This window comes from Macaca mulatta, chromosome 18, assembly GCF_049350105.2.
Source record: "Macaca mulatta isolate MMU2019108-1 chromosome 18, T2T-MMU8v2.0, whole genome shotgun sequence".
Taxonomy (NCBI): domain Eukaryota; kingdom Metazoa; phylum Chordata; class Mammalia; order Primates; family Cercopithecidae; genus Macaca; species Macaca mulatta.
In genome coordinates this window covers 24054417-24080621 of record NC_133423.1, presented here as the reverse complement: position 1 = coordinate 24080621, position 26205 = coordinate 24054417, and the positions used below count along the sequence as shown (strand labels likewise).

General features: G+C 38.3%; 1 protein-coding gene across 2 annotated transcripts in view; it reads left to right on the top strand.

Moving 5' to 3' along the window:
* The window catches only part of WDR7 (WD repeat domain 7), a 388194-nt gene that overhangs the window by 272752 nt on the left and 89237 nt on the right, over positions 1–26205 (top strand). For both annotated transcript variants that reach the window (XM_001084877.5, XM_001084992.5), the window contains 4 exons: positions 9656–9842; positions 21477–21594; positions 24524–24673; positions 25289–25371. In XM_001084877.5, the coding sequence (XP_001084877.2) occupies positions 9656–9842; positions 21477–21594; positions 24524–24673; positions 25289–25371 (538 nt within the window). The remainder of the gene's footprint in view (positions 1–9655; positions 9843–21476; positions 21595–24523; positions 24674–25288; positions 25372–26205) is intronic.

The following is a 26205-nucleotide window of genomic DNA, read 5'->3' as shown; positions in this document are numbered from 1 at the left end:
TCAGTAGATAAGAAAAAAGTGCTTTAAATCAAAGAGAATTTGGATTTTATACTCTTCTGATTATAGGACAGGAAATAGCTAACTACTTTGAAGACTATTTTGATTAAACTGATGTTAATGAATTTAAAATATTTTTATTAATTTCTTAATTTAACAGTTATTTTATGCTTTCTATTAAAAGAAATGACTTATTTTTATGCAGTACAGGATATAAAAAGTTTGAAAGCAATTTTTAATAATTGCATTAACACAAAGCTTCTAGTTATAGAAATGTTTCTTAATTATTCCATATTCAAAAATAATGGGCATCTTGGAATTCTTTTTGATTAAGTCAAGATGTGTATAAAGCAAAGGAATAGAATTCTGGATGGCACTCTGCCATCCTTGTTCTTTGATGGACGTTAGCAAGTGAGAAAAGGCTTCATTCACTTGGTTACACTTTGAAATAAGTGGCCAATCATTATTAATTCATTTTGCACTCATTGTAATGGCATAAATCATCATAAATTCATTTGGTTTAAAGTGCATATAATATGTTCTCCCATAGGAATTTGGTTGTAATTGAGCTATTAATTAAAGTATTTTTTAAATATGATCTTTTCCCCCTTCTTCACTATTCAGATCCAGCAACCGGCAGTGGCTATTTCTTCATTCGTGATTTCCTTTTAAGTATGAGGAATGAAATTGTCTTAACTAGGCCAGTTGACTAGCCTAAGAGTGACCAAAGCTTGAGAAAGTAATTATTTGTGTTTCCTACCAGCAGACAGCAGTAATAGTCATGAATTATCCCTCGGGTGTCTGAAAAATTCTCTAAAACTCTCTGGTTTTGTAATAATTCTAGTAAGAAAATGTTATTCTCCCTAATAAACATGGTTTGACTCTGTTTTAATTTCTAATCCTAAAAGCTCCTCTCTCTGGCCAATGGTCTTCCGTTAGCATTGGTTGCCATTCAATCCAAGTTCCCTTGCCTTTAGCAAAGGACCCTTCATCGTGGAGGGCTTCTCCCCTCCTGCTTCCTATGTGCCATCTGTCCACATTTCCCTGTCAGCCTCCTCAGTAATCCACTGCCTGTCACTGTTTTCTAATGGGTGTACCGGCGGTTTATGAGGGCTTATGATAGCTGGTTCTAGAAACTTCCTGCAGGTAACCACAGATTCCTATGAGGTCTTCGGGTTTAAGGGAAGCATCAAGGGAAAATTTAAACCATTTTTATTATTATTATACTTTAAGTTCTAGGGTACATGTGCACAACGTGCAGGTTTGTTACACAGGTATACGTGTGCCATGTTGGTGGGCTGTACCCATTAACTCACCATTTACATTAGGTATATCTCCTAATGCTCTCTCTCCCCACTTCCCCCACCCCACGACAGGTCCTGGTGTGTGATGCTCCCCACCCTGTGTCCAAGTGTTCTCATTATGCAATTCTCACCTATGAGTGAGAACATGTGGTGTTTGGTTTTCTGTCCTTGTGACAGTTTGCTCAGAATGATGGTTTCCAGCTTCATCCATATCCCTACAAAGGACATGAACTCACCCTTTTTTATGGCTGCATAGTATTCCCTGGTGTATATGTGCCACATTTTCTTAATCCAGAAGTTAGACAGAAATTTTAAAAAGGAAATAAAAATTACAAATGGAAGACTGGAAACAATGTCACTAGTTTTTTACAACTTTAAAAATCCTTAATTATTCTGTGCCTTTTCTGCACAAATAGAAACTATTTTTTTAAAAATCTGCATGATTAATGTCTTGGTTGCATCTGTGGTTATAAGAAAATAAAGGTGTGAGGCACCTCTGGTATTCTATTAGTATACCCACTGGCAGTTTACTCTGCGTATATGTGTTTTAAATGAATAAAATAATTCTAGTGATTAAAAGAAGTCCGTGTTCTGTTTGGGAGGCCGGAGGCAGGTAGATCACAAGGTCAGGAGTTCAAGATCAGCCGGGCCAACATGCGAAACCCCATCTCTACTAAATATACCAAAAATTAGCCAGGCGTGGTGGCTCATGCTTGTAATCCCAGTACTTTGGGAGGCTGAGGCAGGCGGATCACGAGGTCAGGAGTTCGAGACCAGCCTGGCCAACATGATGAAACCCTGTCTCTACTAAAGATACAAAAAATTAGCCAGGCATGGTGGCACATGCCTGTAATCCCAGCTACTTGGGAGTCTGAGACAGGAGAATCCGTTGAACCCGGGAGGCGGAGGTTGCAGTGAGCTGAGATCGCTCCATTGCACTCCAGGCTGGGTGACAGGGTGACAGTCCATCTCAAAAAAAAAAGTCCGTGTTCTGTGTGTCTGTTGTTGTGTCTGTGCTGTGAACTGAAGGTACTACTATCAGGTGCAGTCCCTACCCTTGTTCTAGAAATATAAGAGAGGAAAAAAGTGAAATAGCAATATGAAAGTGTTATTTATCAAACAAATTATGCTAAAAATGATACGTGATGCTTATAAAAATATGTAACTATGTTTCTTTATAGTTAATGATGTGTTTTCCTATAACAGGCATTCAATAAATGTAGGGTGTGTTAATAAATTGAGTCTGTGCTTTGTGATAAGGATAAATAAATGTTCCAAAAAAGAAATTCATTAAGCTATTCTAATAAGAGAGAACAAATGTGTGTGCATGCATGTGTGTGGGTGTGTGTTATAGCTTTTAACAGGACTGACCATCATACATAGCCAGATACTACAAAAGTTTTCAACATTGGCATTTGTCATTGGTCAGCTCATGATTGAACAATATTCATCTTGCCAGAGCAACAAGTTACCCATAGTATAATATTGTCATCTGTTTAACCGCAGCTTACATAGGCTTTATTTTGCTCTCTTTGCCCCAATCCTTTTCTTCTTTTTAGCATTTTGCTGTTACAGCAAAGTGTAAATATTTTCTTGCAGCTTTGCTCTTTCATATCACCTCATAGCACCTTTAAAAAAAAAATACGATTAAAGTTGGGACTCTTAAGAAAATTAAAAATTTGATATGAATTAATAGCATTAAAATATGAGCTATTATTATTCTTGACGACATAACAACAGAATTCATTTCTCAACAGCCAGAGGGTCTAAGTTCATTGTGATGTATCCATTGCTGGATTTTAAGTGTTTTCTGCTTTTTAAAGGATTTTGTTTCATTTTGATTTGTTCTCTAGTGTTCTGAGTCTGTCTGCATTTCAGTAGTTTATTTGTGCATTTGGCCAGACATACAGGGGTGGTGCTGAGATGTTACACACTAAATTCTCACTATAAAGCTGCTGCAGTATCTCTACTGCTCACCTAGCTTATAGGTAAGAAACACGAATAATTTGATAACTTAATCTTGAAGATGGCCCCAGACTGACATGAATAATACTGAATCCCACCCTGCAACAAGTTGAGTTAGAAGTCTCTTGACATTCTCAATCAAGAGTCAGTGACTAGTAAAAGGTCTTTGTGCTTGTGTTACTTATATAGAGAAGGTGCCCTTTAGTTCCCCCAGGACAGTACATTTATTACAAATGGCAATGATTTCCAGTCTTTTGGATATCATGGACCAGTACAATTTCTAAAAATAAAATATGACAGCATTTATTAGTACTATTTCAATTTTTTAATTTTGTTTTTTATAAACATTAGAGAATACCACTCTATTAAAAAAATATATTCACCAAAAACAGTAGTAAGAATATAACCTCACCAAAATAGTAAGACCGTATCTCAGAATAAGCACTCCTTTACATTGAATAAATATAACTTTAGGAAAAAGACTTAGTACATTGTTTATATTTTTCATATTTCACCATATAACTGTGGAAACTTTGCCATTGTTCAAAACAAGTTTGTAGCAGACTCTTGGAAATTTCTGACCTGTGCATAATTTTGACCGTGCTAGGCACATATGGTATAAAGTAATTTTCAACATTTACCAAAGCAACAATTATATATTAAGTTCTTATTGAGTAGAAAGCACTGTGCTAAGCCTTAGGCCTAACATAAAAGTATTTTTCTTGAATCTCATTTGGCCCAAGGAACTTACCTATTTAGCAAGTATGAAAGGTAAATTAGTAAATAAATAAAAATAGCTTTAAGCAATAGAATAAACACCAAAAGAGAGTATATTTGTGTTTGTTCAGTGTGTGCACAGTAATTGCCATATTAAAAGGAAGAATTTCATTCTAACATAAGCAGGGAAGATGCAGTAGAAATTGGTAGCTACCTACCCCGTACAATTCTTCCCTTCCAGGTCACAAAGCCTCAGTTTTGTTGAAAGTGGCAATATGTCCAGCTGACAGACTGCATTTCCCATGCTCCCTTGAAAGTAGGGAATTATTATATGGTATAATTCTGGCCAATGAAATATGTAATTAGACTTTAAAAGGAGCTAGACTTAACTGACACATGTCCTTTTGTCCTTCACCCTTCTCCCACTTCCTGCCTGGGAAGTGGATGCTGTGCTGGATGTGGAATTAACAATTTTGTGGCCATGATGCAACTAAGTTAGAGCGAAGACAATTACAGGAACCTTGGTATTGTTATGTGTTGCTTCAGTGACAAAAACTCATTGTTTAAGAAAAGATAAAACATTACTTAATCTTCTGTTTTGGGGAGATGCTCGTAACAGCAGCTGAAATTATTTCCGAAGGAGGAGAAAGTGGACTTGAGATTGGTTGTAGATATAGTTCTGAATCCATAGTTGGTAGTGTCATGAATACAACATGGTCGCAAAGATATAAGTTGTATACTGGTTATTACACATTGTCGGGGCCACAGAGACTCAACTCCTTACCCAGAGCTACACCTAACCACTTGTCCTCTATGGTTCTGTTATCTCATCGAACATGGAAATATACCAGATTTTTCTAAAGGTCTTTCCATTCAGAAATTCTTTGATTCTAATTAATCCCATTTGACTGGGGATGAGAAGATCAGAATAAAAAGGGCACTTGCTCTTTTCTTTTCTTGTCTTTTTTTTTTTTTTTTTTTTTGAGACGGAGTCTTCCTCTGTTGCTCTGTTGCCCTGGCTGGAGTGCAGTGACGCGATCTCAGCTCACTGCATGCTCCGCCTGCTGGGTTCACACCATTCTCCTGCCTCAATCTCCCAAGTAGCTGGGACTACAGGTGCCCGCCACCACACCCGGCTAATGTTTTTGTATTTTTAATAGAGACAGGGTTTCACCATGTTAGCCAGGATGGTCTTGATCTCCTGACCTCATGATCCACCCACCTCAGCCTCCCAAAGTGCTGGGATTACAGGCATGAGCCACTGCGCCCGGCCGGCACTTGCCCTTTTCTAATCACATGACACCTCAAATATTGATCTTTTTAAAACAAAATGTGATCAAATCTCTCCTTTGCTTAAAACTTTGTAATGGTTTCTTATTATCACCAGAATAAACAAACTCCTTAGCATGGCATATAGGGCCCTTTGTCCTGGAGCTGTAATAACCTGTCTTGCCTTTTGTTTCACTGTTATACTTCATCCCCCCTGCCCTCTTCTCCCCTTCACCCATTTACCCTTTCCCCAACCATACGTACACACAGTTTCTAGCCATGCTGTACTACATGTAACCCTGTGATCTTGCCATGTTCTCTCTTATTTCCTGGTCTTTACATATGCTCTTTCCTCTGCCTGGAATGTTTTCTTTCCCTTCTCCTTTAAGTGGCTAATTCCTACTTATTTTTAAGGTTGTGGCATAAAGATCACCTTCCTCTGGAAACCTTCTTGTACCCCCCAAGATGAGGCTAAGTGCCTCTGTTAAGCTCTGTCTTGTTATCTTGTGCTTATAAAAATTATAACACAATTCCCAATATATTTAAATTGTCTGTTTGCTCCTGCTCCTGAATTAGATTGAATTTCCTTAGTGGAAAGAACTGAGTCTTATTCTCCCTTTTTTTCCTAGCACATAGTAGAGTGTAGCAATATGCAATTCACAGGTATTACATGAATATTTGAGTTGATGGGTTGGCACCAAATGCGAAAATCCTTGACTGAATGCCAGGCCAGTTAGCTGAACTTTTTAAAACCGTCACTGGAGAACCTTTAAGAAGAAGGGATTGGCGATAATGGTCAATGGTAGCATCATTCCCCACCTTGCCTTTTCAATGAGATACTGTAGAATAGTGGTCCATTTATATAAAATAAGGAAATATTTATTTTCTACAAAGTTAGATTCTATCTTATACAGATTAAAATATACAATTTTTACTCAATACCAACCAGTTAAGAAAAATTATGGGAGGCAAAATTCATGAAATTCTGTCTTAAGACTTTATCAAGAGGGAAGACACTATCATTATCTTGATTTCAGCATTTGATCCTCTTTGATCCATGTTGAGAGAACCTATGTCATATGTAATTATAAAGTAGAAAATCCCTAAATTAGAGGATACAATAAAAGTTAAGAAAGGAATAAATTTTTCTATATCTTTCTATTATATAATATTTTTTAAAGGCTGGTTTCTTAATATTAGTATAAAAAATAGATTATTAAGAAGTTTGAAGTCATAGGCATCCCAGATTATTCCTTCAGAACATCATTGTCATTACTGCTAGTAGCAGAAAAGTAATATGCTTCCTATTAATCACCAGGGCTAGAAATCTAAAGGTTTAACTTGAAAATCCTTTTTCACACTGTTATTTACATGTTTTGTTTGGGAAAAGTTGTCCGAAATAGATAGGGAGTTTTAACATTTGTACATCTTCGTAATTCCAGAACAGCTCCCTGAAAAAGAGAAAACATCATATTCCTACCAGTAGATTTGAAATTTGTGTGTAGAGTAGCCCATTTTCCTCTCTGCTTTTAATGCCCTCACGTGGCCTGCCAGAGCTGTAAAAACTGCCCTGCCAAAACCATAGGGATCTTTATGTTACTTGGAGACTATAATTTGAACTAAAGAAGGAGAGATGCTGTAGGGGAATTTTACTTATGAGATCGTTGAGTGAAATAGAAAATGATTTAAGAGAAGGTACAGTGGTGCTCTAGAGACCCTGTGTTTTCTGCTGAGCCACGCATTCTCGCAGTGAGGCCATGCTTGACAGAGGAGCAGCAGGCACTCTTGTGGCCCTTGTAGAGCCAGGGTCTTCTGAAAGGAGGCCGAAAGGGAGAACGCTTTTCTGTCATTTCATCCAAGTGCAAGTGATCAGTTCCCCTATGCTGTCCTTCCCACTTTGTCAGAACAGTGCTGGAAAATATCAAGCTATCGACCACTTAGTGTGTATTTTCACTCTCAGGACAAAATTGTCCAGAGTGGTGAGGAAACTTCCTCCAGAGCTCCCAACACAGAGGCCCTTAGGAATCAGTGAGGTCTCTAGTGTTGCCTGTATGCTCCCATCTATAACGAATACAAAAATGGTAAAGTGCCACTAAGGAAACTGATGACTGAAATGCTGTAAAACATTGTACTTAGGATTTACCTCCTTTTGCGGTATTACTTAGCAAGGATGCAGCTCCAGGGAGCATTATTGCTTAGAGTGGAAGCCATGGCTGCTGGTGTTTCAGGATGTCTGCAGAGAATAGCAGTTGGAGTTTTTCTGTAGCTCTTACGACTTCCAAGAAGTAAAAAATAAACAGGAAAATGGTAGATTTCTAGACATTTTGAAATATCATTCTGACAAACTGGGGCAGGGAGCTGTATTGGAAATATTCTGACAGTAAAGGCAGACCTGTTTTTCATTTATGTAAATAATATGTGCAAAGCACTGTGGTTGGTGGTTTAGAAGATGCAGGGTTATGTGAAACACAGTTACTACCCTCAAGGAACTGACAGACTTACTGAGGAAAAGGGAAATGCTTGTATTTAAAAATAGGAGCATTTCATGTGATAAAAGGACATGTATGTGCTGGCAGAAACTAGAAAACTGTGTGTTACCTTTTTTAAAGGAGTTTATTATTTTTCTGATCCAAAAGTAAAACGTGAAGCTTTATATATTATAATTATATGGTTAAATACAAGAGTAACATTTACAAATACACATATGAAGTATGAATTTTGGGATGTTGTTTAGTTTAACTGCAGGAATTGTTAACCCACAATCTATGGCCGCCTTGACATTCTTCTGCAGAATTTGATGGGTATGACTGTGTGTGTAGTTTCCTGGGGAAAGGACTGATGGCTTTCATCAGATTCTTGAAGGGTTCCGTGACTGAGAAGAAATTCAGAATCGCTACTTTTCAGTGTATCCACTGACTATTATCCTGGCTTTACAATACTCTTCCCTTCTCTTCCTTTCCATTTCAATCCATTCTCATTTAACAATTGACTATAATATAAAAATTATGATATGCTTTTGTTGGTTGGATGTGATGTACTAAAGTTTATGTGCCATTTTCTTCATTTAGAAAAGAGCCATGTGTAATAGGTATTCAGACTAAGCACTATAGTGTGAGAAAAGTCAGGCTCAGTGAGTACCTTCCTAGGCCTGCCCCCAGTGAGTTAGGGAACCATGATTAATTTCCTGTCTTAAACCTGAAGCATGTGTTCCTCTTAATCAGTATGCTGTACTGTTCTGTGACTTAGGAACTGTTTTCTTTCTTCTCTCAAAAAACAAACAAACAAAAACTCTTCTAAATTACAACTTGCTTTTCATAACCCCTGCTGTTTTTCTTTTTTAAATCTCAAAATGCCTTCTGAAGTAGATGAAGTGTTGTGGCTTAATAGCCATTAGACGTAAGTATACAAATTGTCAGCCTCATCCTCAACATAGAGGAATACCTGTTTATTATTAAGATCTAGGTCATCCCGGCCGGGCGCGGTGGCTCAAGCCTGTAATCCCAGCACTTTGGGAGGCCGAGGCGGGTGGATCACGAGGTCAGGAGATCGAGACTATCCTGGCTAACGTGGTGAAACTCCGTCTCTACTAAAAATACAAAAAACTAGCCGGGCGTGGTGGCGGGCGCCTATAGTCCCAGCTACTTGGGAGGCTGAGGCGGGAGAATGGCGTGAACCCGGGAGGCGGAGCTTGCAGTGAGCCGAGATCACGCCACTGCAGTCCAGCCTGGGAGACACAGCAAGACTCCGTCTCAAAAAAAAAAAAAAAAAAAAAAAAAAAAGATCTAGGTCATCTCATCAGATTTAGAAATAATACTGAACTATTAACATGTTTAGCAAAATCATGTGAAGAACTTACCACACCCTTGACATAATTGTACTATATCAGTACATACACCAGAATATAGAGGAAAATAGATGCTTTGGGAGGGAAGCTTTTTCAAACTACGTGTTCTACGTTCTCCATCCTTCATTGCAATGTGCCTGTAATGAGAGGTGTTATGAGGGGGAGTATTTTACATATGAACTGTGTTAGATGCAGAAGAAAGGTTAAGAAATACCGTATTACATTATTTGAAACCATCTCCATTTTGTAGAACCCTGAGTTAGGGAGAAGCATTGTTTGGAATTTAAGATCATTGATATGTTTTGAAATTATATATACCCATTTACATATAATATGTAATTAAAACACTTTAGAATATGGTATGAAATAATATAGCCTAACTTTTCAAAGAATGTAGCTGAGCAAACCATTTATTTAAGATCTTGTGTAGTCTTGAGGTTCAAAACCTTTTTCAGTTAAAAAAATCAAAAATGGATTGTATTTGGAAAGTATGCTTCAAAAGAAAAGATTACAAAAATAAAATTCCCTTCATGCTCTGCATTGTATTCTGTCATTTCAGGCAAGGCACTGACGTTTCTTCTGCTACAGCCTCCAAGCCCCAAACTTCCTCCACACAGCACTATCCGAAGAACAGCCATTGATCTGATTGGACGCGGGTTCACCGTTTGGGAGCCTTACATGGATGTGTCCGCTGTTCTGATGGGGCTTCTGGAACTTTGTGCCGATGCCGAGAAACAACTTGCCAAGTATGTGCAGATCCCAGTTAATTTGATTTGTCACTGTTCTTTGTTTTAGGGGCTTTTTTGGTGGGCTTATTGATCATTCTATAGAGATTGTGCATGTTTAATAGACAAAGAATAGACAAAGGTCTCCGTATGTGAAGTTTTGAATATGGACAATGAAAAGGAAGCATGTTTCTAGAATTTTAATACAATTGAGATTTAGCCCTGAGCCAGTGAATGAGATGTGACATAGTTTTCCAATTGTACTTGTTATACCATGAAGTATTACTTGCTAATAATAGTGTAATATAGTTTATAAGGAAAATGATATATATATTAAATACTTGATACTTGATCAGAAATGATTATGGCCAGCATACATGGCCAAATTGGGGAATTGCTCCTCCACACTCATATTAGCCTTTAAATCAACTTCATTGAGGTTTCACTTAAACACAGTAAAAGACCAGCCATGAGGAGGTGGCGGTGATCCAGGGAAGCAAAGACGAGAGAGTTCTACAAGAGGAAGATGAACTGAGGGAGCTGCTAAAGTGAAATAGGTGGGAAACACACGTGGTGACCTACTGACTAGGATTGATGAGGCAGGGGGTCCTGTTGGTGGTGGAGATTACTGTTGGTTTGGAAACTCAGTCTCCTGATTCCTGCAAAGAGTTCTTTTGTTTCCTTTTGATGTATAATACACATATCATGAAATTTACCACTGTAGCCATCTTAAAGTGTATAATTCCGTGGCATTAAATATAATCACAGTGTTGTGCAACTGTTACCACTGTTTAGCCCCCACAGAATTCATCCTGAATGGAAGCCCCAAGCCCAGTAAGCAGTCCTCCCCTGTTACCACTTCACCAGGCCCTGGCAACCATTACTCTTCTTTCTGTCTTTGTGAATTTGCCTATTCTGCATATCTCATATAAACAGAACCATACAAACTGTGGTTCTTTGTGACTGGCTTCTTCACTGACATGGTATCTTTCAAGAGCATTCATGTTGTGGCATATCATAGTGATCTGTTGCTTTTTATGGCTGAATAACATTCCATTCATGGTTATATCACATATAGTTAATCCATTTACCTGTTGATGGACAATTGGGTTGTTTCTGCCTTTTGGCTCTTGTGAATGTAGCTGCTATAAACATTCGTGCATAAATATTTGAACACCTGTTTTCATTTCTTTGAGTAGATACGTAGGAGTAGAATTTCTAGGTCATCTGATAATTCCATGTTTAACTTATTGAGGAACCACCAGACTGTTTTCCCACCAGCAGTGCACAAGAGTTCCATTTTCTCTACAGCCTCGCTAACACTTGTTTTTTCTTTCTTTCTCTCTTTTTAATTTTTTTAGTATAATCATCCCAGTGGGTATGAAGTGGTTGGAATTCTTGAACTGTCCCATAATGCCTCCCTTAACGAAAATGTTACCACCACTTGGATTTTCTCAATGAATGGTGTTTCATTCTTGTCCTTGTTAACTTTTTTTAAAAGTAGAGTTCTTAGCCCTTTGCTTTGCCAAATTCCCTTAAGTTCTGGCATGCTTTGGGTCCATAGTTTTCTACTGACTGCTCTATGCTCAGAAAGTAGAGATCAGAGGAGCAACTGAAGGCTAGAATGGAACTCTGTGGCTTTGTCTACAGATTAGACATTGCTAACCCAAAGTCCCAAGGTGATTGGTAGAGGACATTCATTTCAAACCTAAACAGCTGCTGCCCGCCCCCCAGTTCCCTCCTATCATACTACCATGTGTCCTACACTTTACCTCGGTGTCTCCCTAGCCGTATGCCCTCCAGCAAATTACTTTACCTCTCTGTATCTACAAGTTGGGGCTAATTAAAGTACCTGTCTTCTAAGGTATATTAAATGAACTTATATCTGCAAATTGCTTAGAATAGTGAGCATATATTAAGAGATGAAATGTCTTCCTATGTGACAGAAGTACTGGTGCTGATGCCATTGTTAGGGCCTTGTATTCAGCAGATCAAGAGCTGCCTGACTCTAGAATGAGCGGTTTGGCATAATGGTAGGCAGGATAGTTTTCTGGATACAGGAAGCCTGAAGATTCTCAATGGGACTTGAAGGATTAGGAGGCAATTTGAGCCCAGGAGTCTGTGCCTATAGTATGAGGCAGCTGGCCTTTGCGTGAAACCCCAGACATCTTTTCAACCTCTGCCCTCCCCTTGGCTGCAGCTGCCGTGTACACCCGCCACACGTCAACAGTGCTGGCTTCTGTTATTGCAGCTCTCCTGGTGTGTCTTGAGAAACATTCACATTTTTTGATTGTCTAAAATTTTGCTTTGACTTAATTTTGGAGCTCATTTTTAAATCTGATCAAAACACAATTTCAGTAGTATGCACTGTTTTGTTGCCTGGGAGGAAAAGTGATGGGCTTTTATTCAGGGTTAGTATTTTTTTTCTTTGTTTGTTTGTTTGTTTGATTTTGTTTTTAAATAAATTTACATTAGGCTTGTACCAGAAAGCATAAAGATGCGCTTAGGTCTTATCTACATGTAGTTTGTTCACAGACACAAAGACTGAAGTTTTCAGTAGGCAATTTAAATGTTGCTACTATATCCTTTTCTGTCATGAAGATTAGTATGACTTTCTATACACAGCTCTGAATAAATGAATGTATCAGCATGTAGCCTTGAGGAGTCCAATGTAATTTTCATCATGATAAATTGCATAATAAGCAAGAAAATATTTGCTTATTAATCTATAACAAGATTTAGATTGAAAATGGCCTGTTACATCCGTGACACACTCAGCAGAGGGTGCAGAGGCCTGAGATGGTGGGAAGTGGAGCAGCGATGTGTGCAGGGGGTTAAGTGTGGATCTTACCCTTGTGCTGCCCTGCTGGGCTGCCCCTTTTTGTGCCTGATTTACTGTATACACAGTAACACTGCTCAGCCGCCTTGCCTCTGTCTGTGATGTTAAGCTTGCTTTATGAAGAAGCTTTTATGTTAGGCTTGTGCTTTTTAAAATTTCAGTTCACATTTATTGAAAAAGAAAAACCATAAGCAATGTTTCCTACTTTCTTCATTTTCTTGTGAGTTTCTAAGGGCAAGGGTTTTGTGGAGGGGCAACCAGTCAGGTCCCCTGCCTTGTCTGGAGAACACATATCATGGCAGAGTTCCCTTTTGCCTCTCCCCCATGTACCGACATCTCCTGCCAAGCTGACTCCTGAGAGGTCTCCTAAAACACTGTGTATGCTTCGAGATGAGTAGGGTATTTTCTGACTGGGCTTGGTGACTCGTGCTTGTAATCTCAGCACGTTGGGAGGTTGAGGTGAGAGGATCTCTTGAGTCCAGGAATTTGACACCAGCCTGAGCAAAATAGGAAGACACCCATCTCTAAAAAATAAATAAATAAAAAATTAACAGGGCATGTGGCATACACCTGTGGTCCCAGCTGTTCAGGAGGCTGAGAGGGAAGGATTGTTTAAGCCAAGAAGTTCAAGGTTGCAGTGAGCCATGATCGAACCACTGCACTCCAGCATGGGTAACAGCAAGACACGACTCTTAAAAAAAGAGTATTTTTTTCCAGAATTGGTTACCCCTTTATTTTAGAAACATGATATGCAATTTTACATCTTTGAAATCAAAATATCTACAGTTGTTTTCTAATGTTTTCAGATATTTTGCCAAATCTTAACTATTTATTAATTAATCAAGCATATCGAATAACTAATATGTGAAAGGAGCATTAGGTATTCTCTGTAGTTGCAAATTGGAATCAAAGATCATGTCTTCAAGACAGTTGCAGTCTTACAGGAAAGACAAGATCTGCCCCAAAATAACCATGACACAAAGTGAGAAGGAAGGTAAAAAGTGTAGACATTCAGGACATAGTGAAATGAATCACCCTGCATAACCAGAGGGGATACAAGGAGGGGTTTCATTTGGTTCTGTCATTTGAGTGATTATGAGGAGAGGAGGGGAAGGACGGGGCATGTGAAAGAAAGGGGTAGGAAAGCACAGGCATGCCAGACATCTGGTGAAAGGAGGAAAATGCTATTTTTAGCTAATTTTATTTGTTAATTTCTTGTAGAACTTAAAGTGGGATTCTCCCATGTAAAACTCAAACACAGTGGCTGGAGGTGGTGGCTCATACCTGTAATCCCAGCACTTTGGGAGGCCTGCTTAAGCTCAGGAGTTTGAAAACAGCCTGGGTAACATAGCGAGACCTCCGTCTCTACAAAATAAATAATTACCTGGGCATGGTGGCATGTACCTGCAGTCCCAGCTACTTGGGACGCTGAGGAGGAAGGATGGCTTGAGCCTGGGAGGCCAAGGCTGCAGTAAGTGGTGATTGGACCACTACTCTACAGCCTGGGTGACAGAACAAGACCTTTATTCTAAATAAATGAATAAATCTCAGACATAATTTCCATCCCAGTTATCTCAGGGGAATAGATTAGGGTCAGATAAAGGATTGGTATGCCTTTACTTTATGAAAAGATTGTTGCAGTGAGTTTTTTCTTTGCTTTTAGCACCTATCACATAGCCTTATGCAGGGATATAGAGGCCTGGGATGCAGTCCTCCTACTGAATGCTTATTACCTATGAGTTTCTGTGCCATTCAGATCTCCATGTCCTCAACTTGTTCTACAGAAGTTCAAGAAACAGGCATTATCATCCCCATTTTGCAGATGAGAAAAAAATGAATCTGATAGATAGTTGCTGCCTCTTATCCAGAGTAACATTGTAGTCTCTGAAAAAAATAGGATTCAAACCCTAGTCTAGCTTGTTCCAAAAGCCAAAGCTCCTACCACTATGCGATCTTGCATTCCAAATCTTAACATCCACAGAATTAAAACAATTTGTTAAAGTACATAATCAGAATTTTCAGTGTACTTTAGATTTTTAGATATGTTTAATAAAATTATTTTCAGCTGGACATGGTGGTTCACACGTGTAATCCCAGCACTTTGGGGGGCTGAGGCGGGATCACTTGAGCCCAGGAGTTTGAGACCAGCCTGGACAACATAGTGAGAACCTGTCTCTACAAAATTTAAAAAAGCTATAGGAGCATGTAGTTCCAGCTACCTAGGAGGCTGAGGCAGGGAGATCACTTGAGCCAAAGAGGTCAAGGCTACAGTGAGCTGTGATTGTACCACTGTACTCCAGCCTGGGCAACAGAGCAAGACCCTATCTCAAAAAAAAAATTATTTTCATCAAAGATTTTGTACCTTCTAGGATGTAAAAGCCATATTTACATATCAGTAAACTCCTGAGTACTTGTGTCATATATTATATGTTTATTCTTATTTACTTATGACATTTGCCAAGTGATTTGCTAACAATAAATGTTGAATAAAGTCATGGGATTTAAAGATTTTCATTTTAGAGATGAAAATCTTTTTCAACATCATCTGATCCAGTACCCCTAATGTGCTATTAAGTAAAAATAAGGTTTAAACAGATTAAACAACTTGGCTGAGGTCACAGTGGTACTCAAAGGGTCAAGACTGTCACTCAGGTTTCCCAACTCCCATCTTGCAGCTCCTGTACCATATGGCTATGCCACCCTTAAAAAGGTGAGTGATTCGCAGGTAAAATCTTATGTGAGGACATTTTTAAATAATGGTGATGGACTGTTCATCCATGATGAACTGTTCAAGAGAAAATTGAGACTGCACGTCATTGGAATCATAGATTGAGCCATCCCGAGCTAATTGTGAGAAAAGTAGAAACATATACTATTATCCTTTTTATGCGTTCATAATTTTGTTAGATCAGTATGGTTATGTACATATTGATTGATAAAATGTTAGAAACAGCAGAAAATCCCACTGTACTAAGGAGCAGAAAAATTCTTGTGCTCTTAGAAGGTTGGACTTCCATTTGTCTAAGTTGTGGTCTGTGATTTTGATCCATTTGCCTCCTTCATGTGGCAGGACCTTTACTCTGAAAGAGAACAGTGGAGCAGTGCCGGCCCAGCTGCTGAAGGGGCCGGGCGAGCGTCACATACTGCCACAGCTGAGGGACATTAGTGAATTACAGACTGCCCACCGCTTTTCTGGGATCATCACAGTTTACCAAACATTCAGAGAGAAGCATAAAGTCACTGGAAACCACACATGCTTTGATGACACACAGATAGGTGCCATGTATTAGAAAGATTCTTTTTGAACTACATAGAATGGGAGAAAAACATTTTTTGTATGCTAACTCAAATCTCAACCATTCTTGAATTTTGGGGGTGAACAGTGGAGAAAGAAACACATCATACAAATGCTAAGATGCTTTAGGATTCCATATTTAAGCTATTCATATTTTTCCTGTTTCTGTAAAACTTATTCTTAACAGAAAATTTATAATCTGAAGAAGCCATATAAGTAAATCCTATTAGCATAGTTTTTATTCACTGTAATTGTATTTAGCATACAGGAAATAGATCTTAAAGATATACATTTGAGGAAGGAATTTGCCACCTTTGTGTTTAGGAACTCAATGCCACCTGCGAGTTATGAAATAAATGTACAACATGACAGAGGAATTGAAAGAGGAATTGAAGATATCTTGTTAAATTGAGGACAAATATTAGCATACCTGTTTAGCCAGGAAGGAATAAAATGGGAATCCCAGGGGCTATACATTAAGTATGCATTTTTAAAGTCATTTTAGTAGTCTTTGTTTTTGATGGGAACTCTTTTCATTACCCCGCTCCTATTGACCACAGTTTACAGGCTATTCAATGAAATTTTATGTGTTTCCCCCACCGGCCCCCCTGGAATATTCCCTTACACTGTTGCTTAATTTGACAGATGATAAAGTCTGACAATTTTAGATCATGACATTTAACCAAAGTGTTCTTTCATGTAACTTTTGAAACGCTTTCACCACGATGGAGTGAGCTTTAGAACAGGATTAATGAGCAGTTCTGTGAAGAGGGACCTCAGCCTGGCATGGACTATTTTTCCATTCATATTTTTATTTAAAATATTTGTCATCTCCGATATTTCATATTGGGTGTGTACACTGAAATGCTGAGTAAAACAGAGAGTCTGTCATGACCACTTTTTTTTAGAATAAAGAGAACCAAAAGACCCATCCTGTAAACCTGTGTAACAGATAATCCGCATAATAGCCAGATAGGCGGGATCAGATGAAACAAATGCGTTCCATGTTTACATGCAGATTCCAGAATAAGGTTGATACTCCTTTAATTTCAAACCTCTGATAGTATGGTCCTTCTTCATCCCACATTAAAGCATATCACACAGACAATGCACTCTTGACTTTAGAGATAACCAAATGTAGAATTAGACTTCATCCGTTGGGACTACCAGATCAATTGCTTTGACTTCATTGCCTGGTCAATTCAGTCCAATAACTAGCTTAAATGATTTTTTTTTTCCTCCTGCTGAATTTGCCAGCTACTTCACTTACTGCGTAAGTATGGAGCTACCAGCATGTCCAGGGGCTGAACTGGGCACTTTGGGGAGATACATAGAATTGACAGGCATGTTTCAAATCTGTACAGAGTCCATAATATAAAACTAATTTGTAAGTCCTGGCAGAATGTGATTTAGTATTAAGGGCCTGCAATAAATGGGGTTTGTTGTTGATTATTTTTGTTTCACTAGAAGTCAATGAGTGCTGCAGCAGTTAGAGAATACCATGTGGGAAGACCAGAATTGAACGGAGAGGAGGGAGGAGACTGTGCCAGTGGGGAAAGGGGTGGAGGAGAAGCATTAGCAAAATACTGGAATAAAATAAGGAACAGACCTTTAGGGACCAGCTTGGAAATTAGCCTGACTTCAGGAGCATTGGTGTTGAAAAGAGTGAGTTGAAAATTAGGGAACTAGATTATGGAGGGCCTAGAATCTTAAGCCGAGCTGTTTAGAGTTTTTCCTAGAAGTGGTAGAGAAGGTTACTTTTAAGTAGGGCAACCAGGAAACAAAGGTGGTGCTTTGGGAAGATGACTATGATGACGGTGAATTGAGTAGACTAGAGGAGGGACACAAGGTTTCTCTCTATGCCTTGACCACCTCTCTACCCTCACACACGCAGCCCCCTACTTTTGCGCTGTGGATGCCATACCCTCCAAGTCGCTGCAGAGCCCTGACCTCAGAGCTGTAGAGTTATCCACACTCTGCAGTCTTGCGCTCAGACTGCCGGACGCCAATGGAGGGAATCCCTCAGGTGCGCACACTGATGCCTCTTCAAGAGCGCTGGCTTTTCCAGCTTCCAGTGAACTCAGTGGGCAGTAGGTTCACATGTCTTTGATTCACTTCCTTCCCCCTTACCCTATAGCTTCTCTTCTAGACCCACCGTCCAGCACCAAAGCACCAACCTTTATCATTTTTCTTACTATAAGAAGTTTGCTGATTCCCCCAAATTTACAAGGCCATTTGTTGACATGGGGGAAGGACCATGCGTGGCTACACCTTTTGGCTTGAAACAGCGACCTGCTGGTAGTTTATCTCATTTTCCCTTCACCTTGCTTCTTTTTATGAGAAGCATCTTTGGTCAGAAGAAGCAGTTATTGTACATAAAATATAGGAGCCGGCAGGGCTAGTTGTTTTTGTATTTGTTTCCTCATTTAGTCGTCTTGTCAGTGCTGTGAAGTAGATATTTTAATATACCCATTTTACAGATGTTGTGCTTATTCAGTCCAGGGTGGCCACAGGACACACCATAAGGGTAAGGGGAAAGTATCCACTTGTCACTGTGGCATGAGCCCTGAAGATCTGTCAGCTGACTATTTCCATACTCAGGTGCACACATGATTGTATCTCTTCATTCTGGGTGTGTGTGTGTGTGTGTGTGTCCCTCTCTTAGCCTCTCACTAAACATTTCTTTTCCATGAAAAGAACCAGAGAAGGGATGGAAGCAAGAACTTAGAGGTAATGGTGAGTTTGCTATGATCCTGCTTATGTTGGTTTCCAATGGTAAGGGATCCCAGCAGCACAGAGCTGGGGACAGACTGGACGTCTCTGTATTCTAGGAGGACACTGTAACTCTTGTCCTGCAGAAGCCAGACCCTTTCTCTTAGCACCTAGGTAGCAGTATATCCACGGGGAGGACAGACAGGCACCCAGAGCCATGAACTACAGCAGGACCCTATTACTCTATTTCTCATGACACAGCCCAGTTCTTTGGGTAGCAGGATCACTACCATTCATATTTATGCTTCAGATGCAATCCTCAGTAGTTCACAAGCCTGGTTCAGCAGTGTATTGCCAATCCCACCCCTGTGAAGTTGGTCATTTTTGTACCCACACATAAGACTTCTTATTTAGCTGAGTCTGATCTTTTTGATGACTTTGTAGATCTTAGTTCTGTTACGTAATATAACTGCTCTCCCTTACAACTTTATAACCACACCAGCTGATAACTGTGCATCCTGTATCTTCAAACTATTATTAATAATGAATAAAACAGCTGAAGGCCAAGTATAATAACGTATCACTAAAATCTTCTCTCAAAGATGCAATCTAGCCACTCATCCAAAGCCACTGAGTTTAGTCACAGTACTGGTTCAGTAATCCAAGTAACCACAATATGGTCACACCTCTCCCCACTGTATTTTCTCCAAAGGTTAGCTGTCCTGAAAGACATCACACAACTACCCAGCCCCTCACTTAAGTTCTCGGACCCGACTTCTCACTTGTAAATACCTGTATCAACCACTTTATAGGGATATTCTGGAGCAGATACAAAGGGCATGAAATAACACAGGAAAGCCTGGCTTTCAACCTAGACCTTGTGCTCTGCACCCAGTTCTTCCCCTGTAGCGGGCCTTCCAGATCTAGGATGGGCTGCCCAGGAGGTGGACATTCCTTTTCCCTGGCTGACTGCTTGTCAGGGAGGTTGCCTGGGAAATCTTTCCCAACTCCAGCATTCTGTGATTTTATTGATTTTCCCAAACTTGATTTCATTTTATTTAGAATTATTCAACTAATGTAACATTTTGATTGTTTATAGCCTTTCAGTATCATCAGTCCCTATTCATCTACATTGAGGGATGAAAGGAAGCATCACAGGGTATCTACAAAGTTTAATTGGCTTTTGAATCCTTGAAAACTTGACTTAAAATTTGGGTTTATAATCTGAATTTTACAATAAGTATTAAGCCGTCTAGCCTCAGCACTATTCACACAGTAAACATTTCTTTCACTGAATTTGCAATTAGCCAAGTTTAATCCAGAAAAGAAACGGCCAACTGCCCATCCTGCTTTCTCACAAAACACCTCTTTCTAACTCCTACTGGGACCCAAGAGTGCCGGGCTCTTCCGTGGCAGGGAGGTGGGAGATGCCCACTGATGCCTTCTGCTTGTGCATTGTTCAGTATGTGTGTGTTCTCTCAGCTCACATCTTTCTTTTCAGTGTTAAACATCAAAGGAAAACTCTCCATACTCCTCTCCTCTGAGCCCCTGCTTCATCTCTACCCTCGATATGGGAAAAAGAAGAGAGACAGTTATACTACCAGTCAGAGATTTAAGCAGTGTAATAGTCACAAAGACTTATAAGCAGAATTTCCTTTCACAATGATGAGAATGCCTACGTAATTTTTATTTTCAGCTACAAGTTAAAATAATGGTTCTTAGATCAGTTATAGAGATACCTATCAACTTTTTGAGAATTTTCAGTAAATACAATCCAGTTTACACATGAAGCACATAGACTCATTTAATTGGAGTAGGATAAGTGTTCATATACATATTTCTTATACATGTCTTCATATACATATTTAAATATAAAAATATTTAACTCGGGAAACAATAATTATATCCTATACTGAGTAACAAAATACTCCTTGTATACAGTTAATGGGCAGATCACGTACCACATTTTAATAATAGTCTTGATATTGTACCCAGTGGATTATATATAATATAAAGGAAGCTTGGAAACAAGAATGTTGATATTTTCATGTAGTAGAGGTGGAGAGTGAATATAGCATTACTCTCCTATCATGACCGTGGCATTCTGACAGTTTGGGAAGATCTCTTTCATTGTGTGCATCGTCTTACAAATAGCCTGGACAACATCATGCCATTTCTTCTTTATATAAACAGAATTAGTATCAGTTAATAGAATTTTTGGCATTAGTACTAAGTAACTGTTGGTGGAGCATGCTGTTTAGTAGATTGGGTCTAAAAGTACTAAACTGGGGTTTACCGGCAGTATAAGGATATTTCAAATGAAAAATAATATACAAACGAAAAATAATTTTGTCATTCTCAATACTTGTGACAATTTTATAGACAGGAGTGAATCTTGCCTTCCTTTCAGATATACAGCCTTAGATACAGTCTTTTAATATGGCTTTATAAATAACTATTTTTAGGAAAAATTTGAAAATACTCAGCACGATAATTCATTCTTACCTCATTCTGAGCTTTGTGATATGTATTCAGTACTAGTTCTTGATAATTTGTTAACAAGGCGTTTTTAACACTTTGGACAGATGCACATACTGTTTTCAATCTTCACGGTTAATTATTCCATTTTGTATTTGATGCCAGAACACTCTGACTCCTAATCACTGCCCATTGTTGCAAGTCCATTATATTCTAACTGTTTGAGTGCTCCCATTGACCTTGAACTGACATTATAAGCTGTGTCTAATCTTTTCAGTCTATATTTCTAATGCTTCTTTTCTTTTTTTCCCTTTTTCTGATCCCTGTTTAGCATCACAATGGGGCTGCCTCTGAGCCCAGCAGCTGACTCGGCCCGCTCTGCAAGGCATGCCCTCTCGCTCATTGCCACCGCCAGACCACCCGCCTTCATCACCACCATAGCCAAAGAGGTGAGCGGAGCTTCTCAGTGTGCGCCATCTTCTCATTCAGAGGAATTATTTGATACTATAAGCTGAGGGTTCATATCCACAAATAGTCTTTCTAGTTTGTTCTAGAACAATGCAAGTTAATAATTTAGTACTGAAATGAACACATGTGTCTGTGTGCATGCACACTGAATTCCATGGTGTGGTGCATTCATTACCTGTGCTTCTGTATTCATTTCTGTTCTCAAAGTTAATTCACTTGTAAATCTTTGACAATCATTTTTCAATCTGAATTATAGCAGGCATATGAAAACTCAAAGACATTAAAGGTGTTCACGTTTTTCACAGATAAGTACCTACTTGTCATCAAAACTAAACTTGTTATTTAGCACTGGCTCTCCAACTGTAAACAAAAAATGTAAGTCATAAACTTGCGAATTGTTTTTCCTATTACTTGTCACAGATAAAGACTTGAATGCCAATTGATTCCCACATTCTTAGTGTTCAAACTAATTGCCCACATCTAACTGGAAAACTAGTAAAGAACAATGAGCCAATTATTGGAACTTTCCTATAGGTCTTAGTAGGAGGAGGAAAAGGAAAGAATGATCAGCTCTTAAATTTTTTTAAAGGTTTATTCCATTTCAGCATGAATAATGGGCAGACGCAGTGTCCATAGGGTGTGGGCTCTGTCTGAGTTGTTTTTCCTGTAGCTATGATGAATTTTTAAAATAATAAATACCTCTGAGTCTACTCAGATAAACTGAAACCTATTGGGCCTATGTCTGCCCCAGAGCTATCCCTAATAGGCATGCTGTAACTATTTGTGCCAAATTTCGCTGGGAGGGGAGGAAAGAAAGTCCTAACAGCATTTTGTATAGGCTTATGTGAGGCACTGAGGCTTTGAATTCATATCTAAAATAAATTTATAGACTAAGGGTGTGCATTTTTCTAATAGTGCATAGTGTTATAGTAAGGTTCCACTAGATTTAAAATATACATATGTATGTATTTATTTTGTAGGTATTATATAGTTATATATAATGTGTGTATATATATGTGGGTACAAGTGGTCAATTTTATTAGTCTTGGAAGATTTTTTTTTTTGCCAGTTTTTCCCATCAGTGGAATATGCACAGGTTGTAATATTGAATATAGTGAAAAAGCCTCACATTAGTCTGACAGGTCCTTGTATTGATTGTGTTGTCAAACTTCCCTTGCACCATTTACATATGAGTATTTTTTTTAAATGAACTGTTAGAATACCCATGCTTTGAATTCATTCTACTCCAGCTTTTGGTTGGAAAAGTAATTTTAAAATAACAGTCCACATTTATTACCTTTAAAAGCAAATTTTCAGCCTGTTACTGTGGCATGTGCCTGTAGTCCTAGCTATTTGGGAGGCTGAGGCAGGGGGATCACTTGAGCCTAGGAGTTTGAGTCTAGCCTGGGCAACATAGTGAAGTGAAACACTGTCTGTAAATATTAAATAATAAATAAAACAAAAAACACACACAAGTTTTCCACTTCACTGTTCAATCTTAGAATATTAGAGTAAAATGCTAAAGTGTTTCTTATTATTGTCTCTGACCTCTACCCCATTTCTATGCCTACTACCTTATGGCTGTTCATAGGCTAGTCCAGGGCCTGTTAATATTCTTTTTTTTTTTTTTTTTTTTTTTTGAGACGGAGTCTCACTGTGTCGCCCGGGCTGGAGTGCAGTGGTCAGATCTCAGCTCACTGCAAGCTCCACCTCCTGGGTTCACGCCATTCTCCTGCCTCAGCCTCCTGAGTAGCTGGGACTATAGGCGCCCGCCACCTCGCCCGGCTAGTTTTTTTGTATTTTTTAGTAGAGACGGGGTTTCACCGTGTTAGCCAGGATGGTCTCGATCTCCTGACCTCATGATCCGCCCGTCTCGGCCTCCCAAAGTGCTGGGATTACAGGCTTGAGCCACCGTGCCCAGCCTGGGCCTGTTAATATTCTTTCTCATCCAAACTATAAGGCTTACAATTGTATGGGGAAAATCACATTGAATTTGTATTATTTGCCATGCTCATTATTTTTGGAGGCATGTTCATTTGGATTTCCCAACTTAATTGTAAAGCACTTAGAGAATAATTTCTGGGACACAGTGTGGTTAAAGTATTATTTGTAGTTGATCCTCAAACAGTAAGGGAGTTAGGGGCACCAATCCCCCTAGCAGTCAAAAACCCACGAATAGTATTTGACTGTTCCAAAAGTGAACTACTGTTAGCCCACTGTTGACCAGAAGCCTTACTGATAATGTAAACAGTCAATTAACACATATTTTGTATGTTATATATATTATATACTGTAATCTTACAATAAAGTAAACTAGAGAAAGGAAAATGTGAAGAAACTCATAAGGAAGTGAAAATCGATGTCCTATTCATTAAGTGCAAGTGGATCATCATAAAGGTCTTCATCCTTGTCGTCTCCACATTGAGTAGGCTGAGGGGGAGGAAAGGGAGGGGATTGGTCTTGCTGTCTCAGAGGCCCAGAGGCAGAAGAAAATCTGAGTATAAGTCGGGTCATGCATTTCAAACCCATGTTGTTCAAGGGTCAGCTGCACTATCATTACTTGAGAGCAAGGATCGTATCTTTTACTTCCTGGGCATCTGCCAACTTCTGTCTACCTTAGTTCCAAATGTACCAAATTCACAAGTCCTCAATATGTTTCTTTTTAAACATGTCATGATAGTGTTGTATTAACATCTCATGTAATGTTCAGGAACTTACTGAATTCTATTAGGCAATACCTATTGAGTTTTTATTATACTAATATTGTTTTTGCAATCAAAAGTATTTTCTGACTCACCCCCAATAAGTTTATTTTTTTCTATAGTATTAGAAAGTGAAAAATAAACCATGGCTAGAAATGTAAAACTATATCAGTGTCAATCATATCTACAGCTGAGAAATGTTTTGTAGGTACACAGACATACGGCCCTTGCAGCAAATACCCAATCACAGCAGAATATGCACACAACAACTCTCGCACGAGCTAAAGGGGAGATCCTGAGAGTCATTGAAATTCTTATTGAAAAGATGCCCACAGATGTTGTGGATCTTCTTGTGGAGGTAAGACTATCCTGTTTTAAATGATCCATCAGCAACCTAAATTAAATATTCTAATGAAGGTAATATAAATCAGCATCTTTATTTCCAGCATCTCTAAAAGAGATAAAGGGTGAGCGAGAGAGAAAGAATGAGTGTGTGTGTGTGTGTAAGAGAGAGATAACTAAAATTAATTTTTGTGCCATTTCTGGAAGACTTATTTAAATTTCCTCAAAAATCAAAACGATTTTCATGTTCATTCACCATTCACTTAGAATTGGTCCATAATATGTAAAGGTCTGTAATATGTAAAGGTTATGTTACCTTTGACATCTTTCATTATAAATAAAATATATAATATGTTGAATAAAGCTACCTATTATGTACATAAATATGAATTGACTTTAAACAAGTCTGTTGTCTTTATTTTATTGCACTGTCCTTTAAATTTCTTTTCACAGATAAGAGAAAGGATAGACTGAAATATACACATGGCTTAAATTGCTTTTGTTTTTATTTTAAATACTAAAATAAAACTATATAGACTTTTTATGGGCAAATGAGGCCCAAGTTAACCATTTACATTTTGGAAAATTAAGCATTTGAAATTAATTTTAAATCTGTTCTTTTCTGTCAAAGGTTATGGATATCATTATGTACTGCCTTGAAGGATCTTTAGTTAAAAAGAAAGGTCTTCAAGAATGTTTCCCAGCCATCTGCAGGTAAAGAAGTCTTCAAGAGCATGCAAAATAAATAATTTTCAGTAACAAATAATTTAAAAAATTTTTGGCATGGTGTTAGTAGTCTTGGTCAATTAGAAATCCAGTTATTTATTAATGTCTGCTTACTTTCTAAAACAATATGGGCAGGTTATAGTTAAAAACAAACATATAGTAGAGTTAGCTATTTGAAATTGGGTGTTGAAGATATTTTGCTCAAACCTTAGAAAAATTGACTAAGAGAGAACATTCATTGAATGTGTCTGTATTCTTACATTCATTACTCTAATTATTATTTACGTTACAAAATTGAGTTAGGAAGCTTCTGGCTTTGGAAAGAAAATGTTCTTTTCTGCCAGCAGACATCTTTGTGCCACGCTTTCACCGATAAAGTTTATTTTTAATACAAAGGCTAGTCTTTGCATTACTTTCTCTTAAGTATGGGTGTTTTCCTTATGAGAAAGCAGGAAAAGAAGCCAAGAAAAGTTAAAACTTTTATAAACAATGTTGCGTTTGCTAAGTGTAACTTTCTGAATTATATATGTACATAATTTAATAACTATAGAGCATATAATTATTATAGCATGAAGGGGTATTTTTAGAGCCAAAGTGTAGTAACATTATGTTTATTTTTCTTTCAAAGCTGTTTTAAGCTTGGTTCTCAAAATGCTTATAGATTGAGGTACATCTTGTTAAAAAATGTTTTATCTCCATGCAGTCGATAGAAATAGTATTTAAATCTTTTGAAGATAATTGTTTTTGTAGAAAACAGAACAACCAGTTATTCATAGTTATATAACATTTTTCTTTTTAAGACAAGTTCAGTGATACCCTATT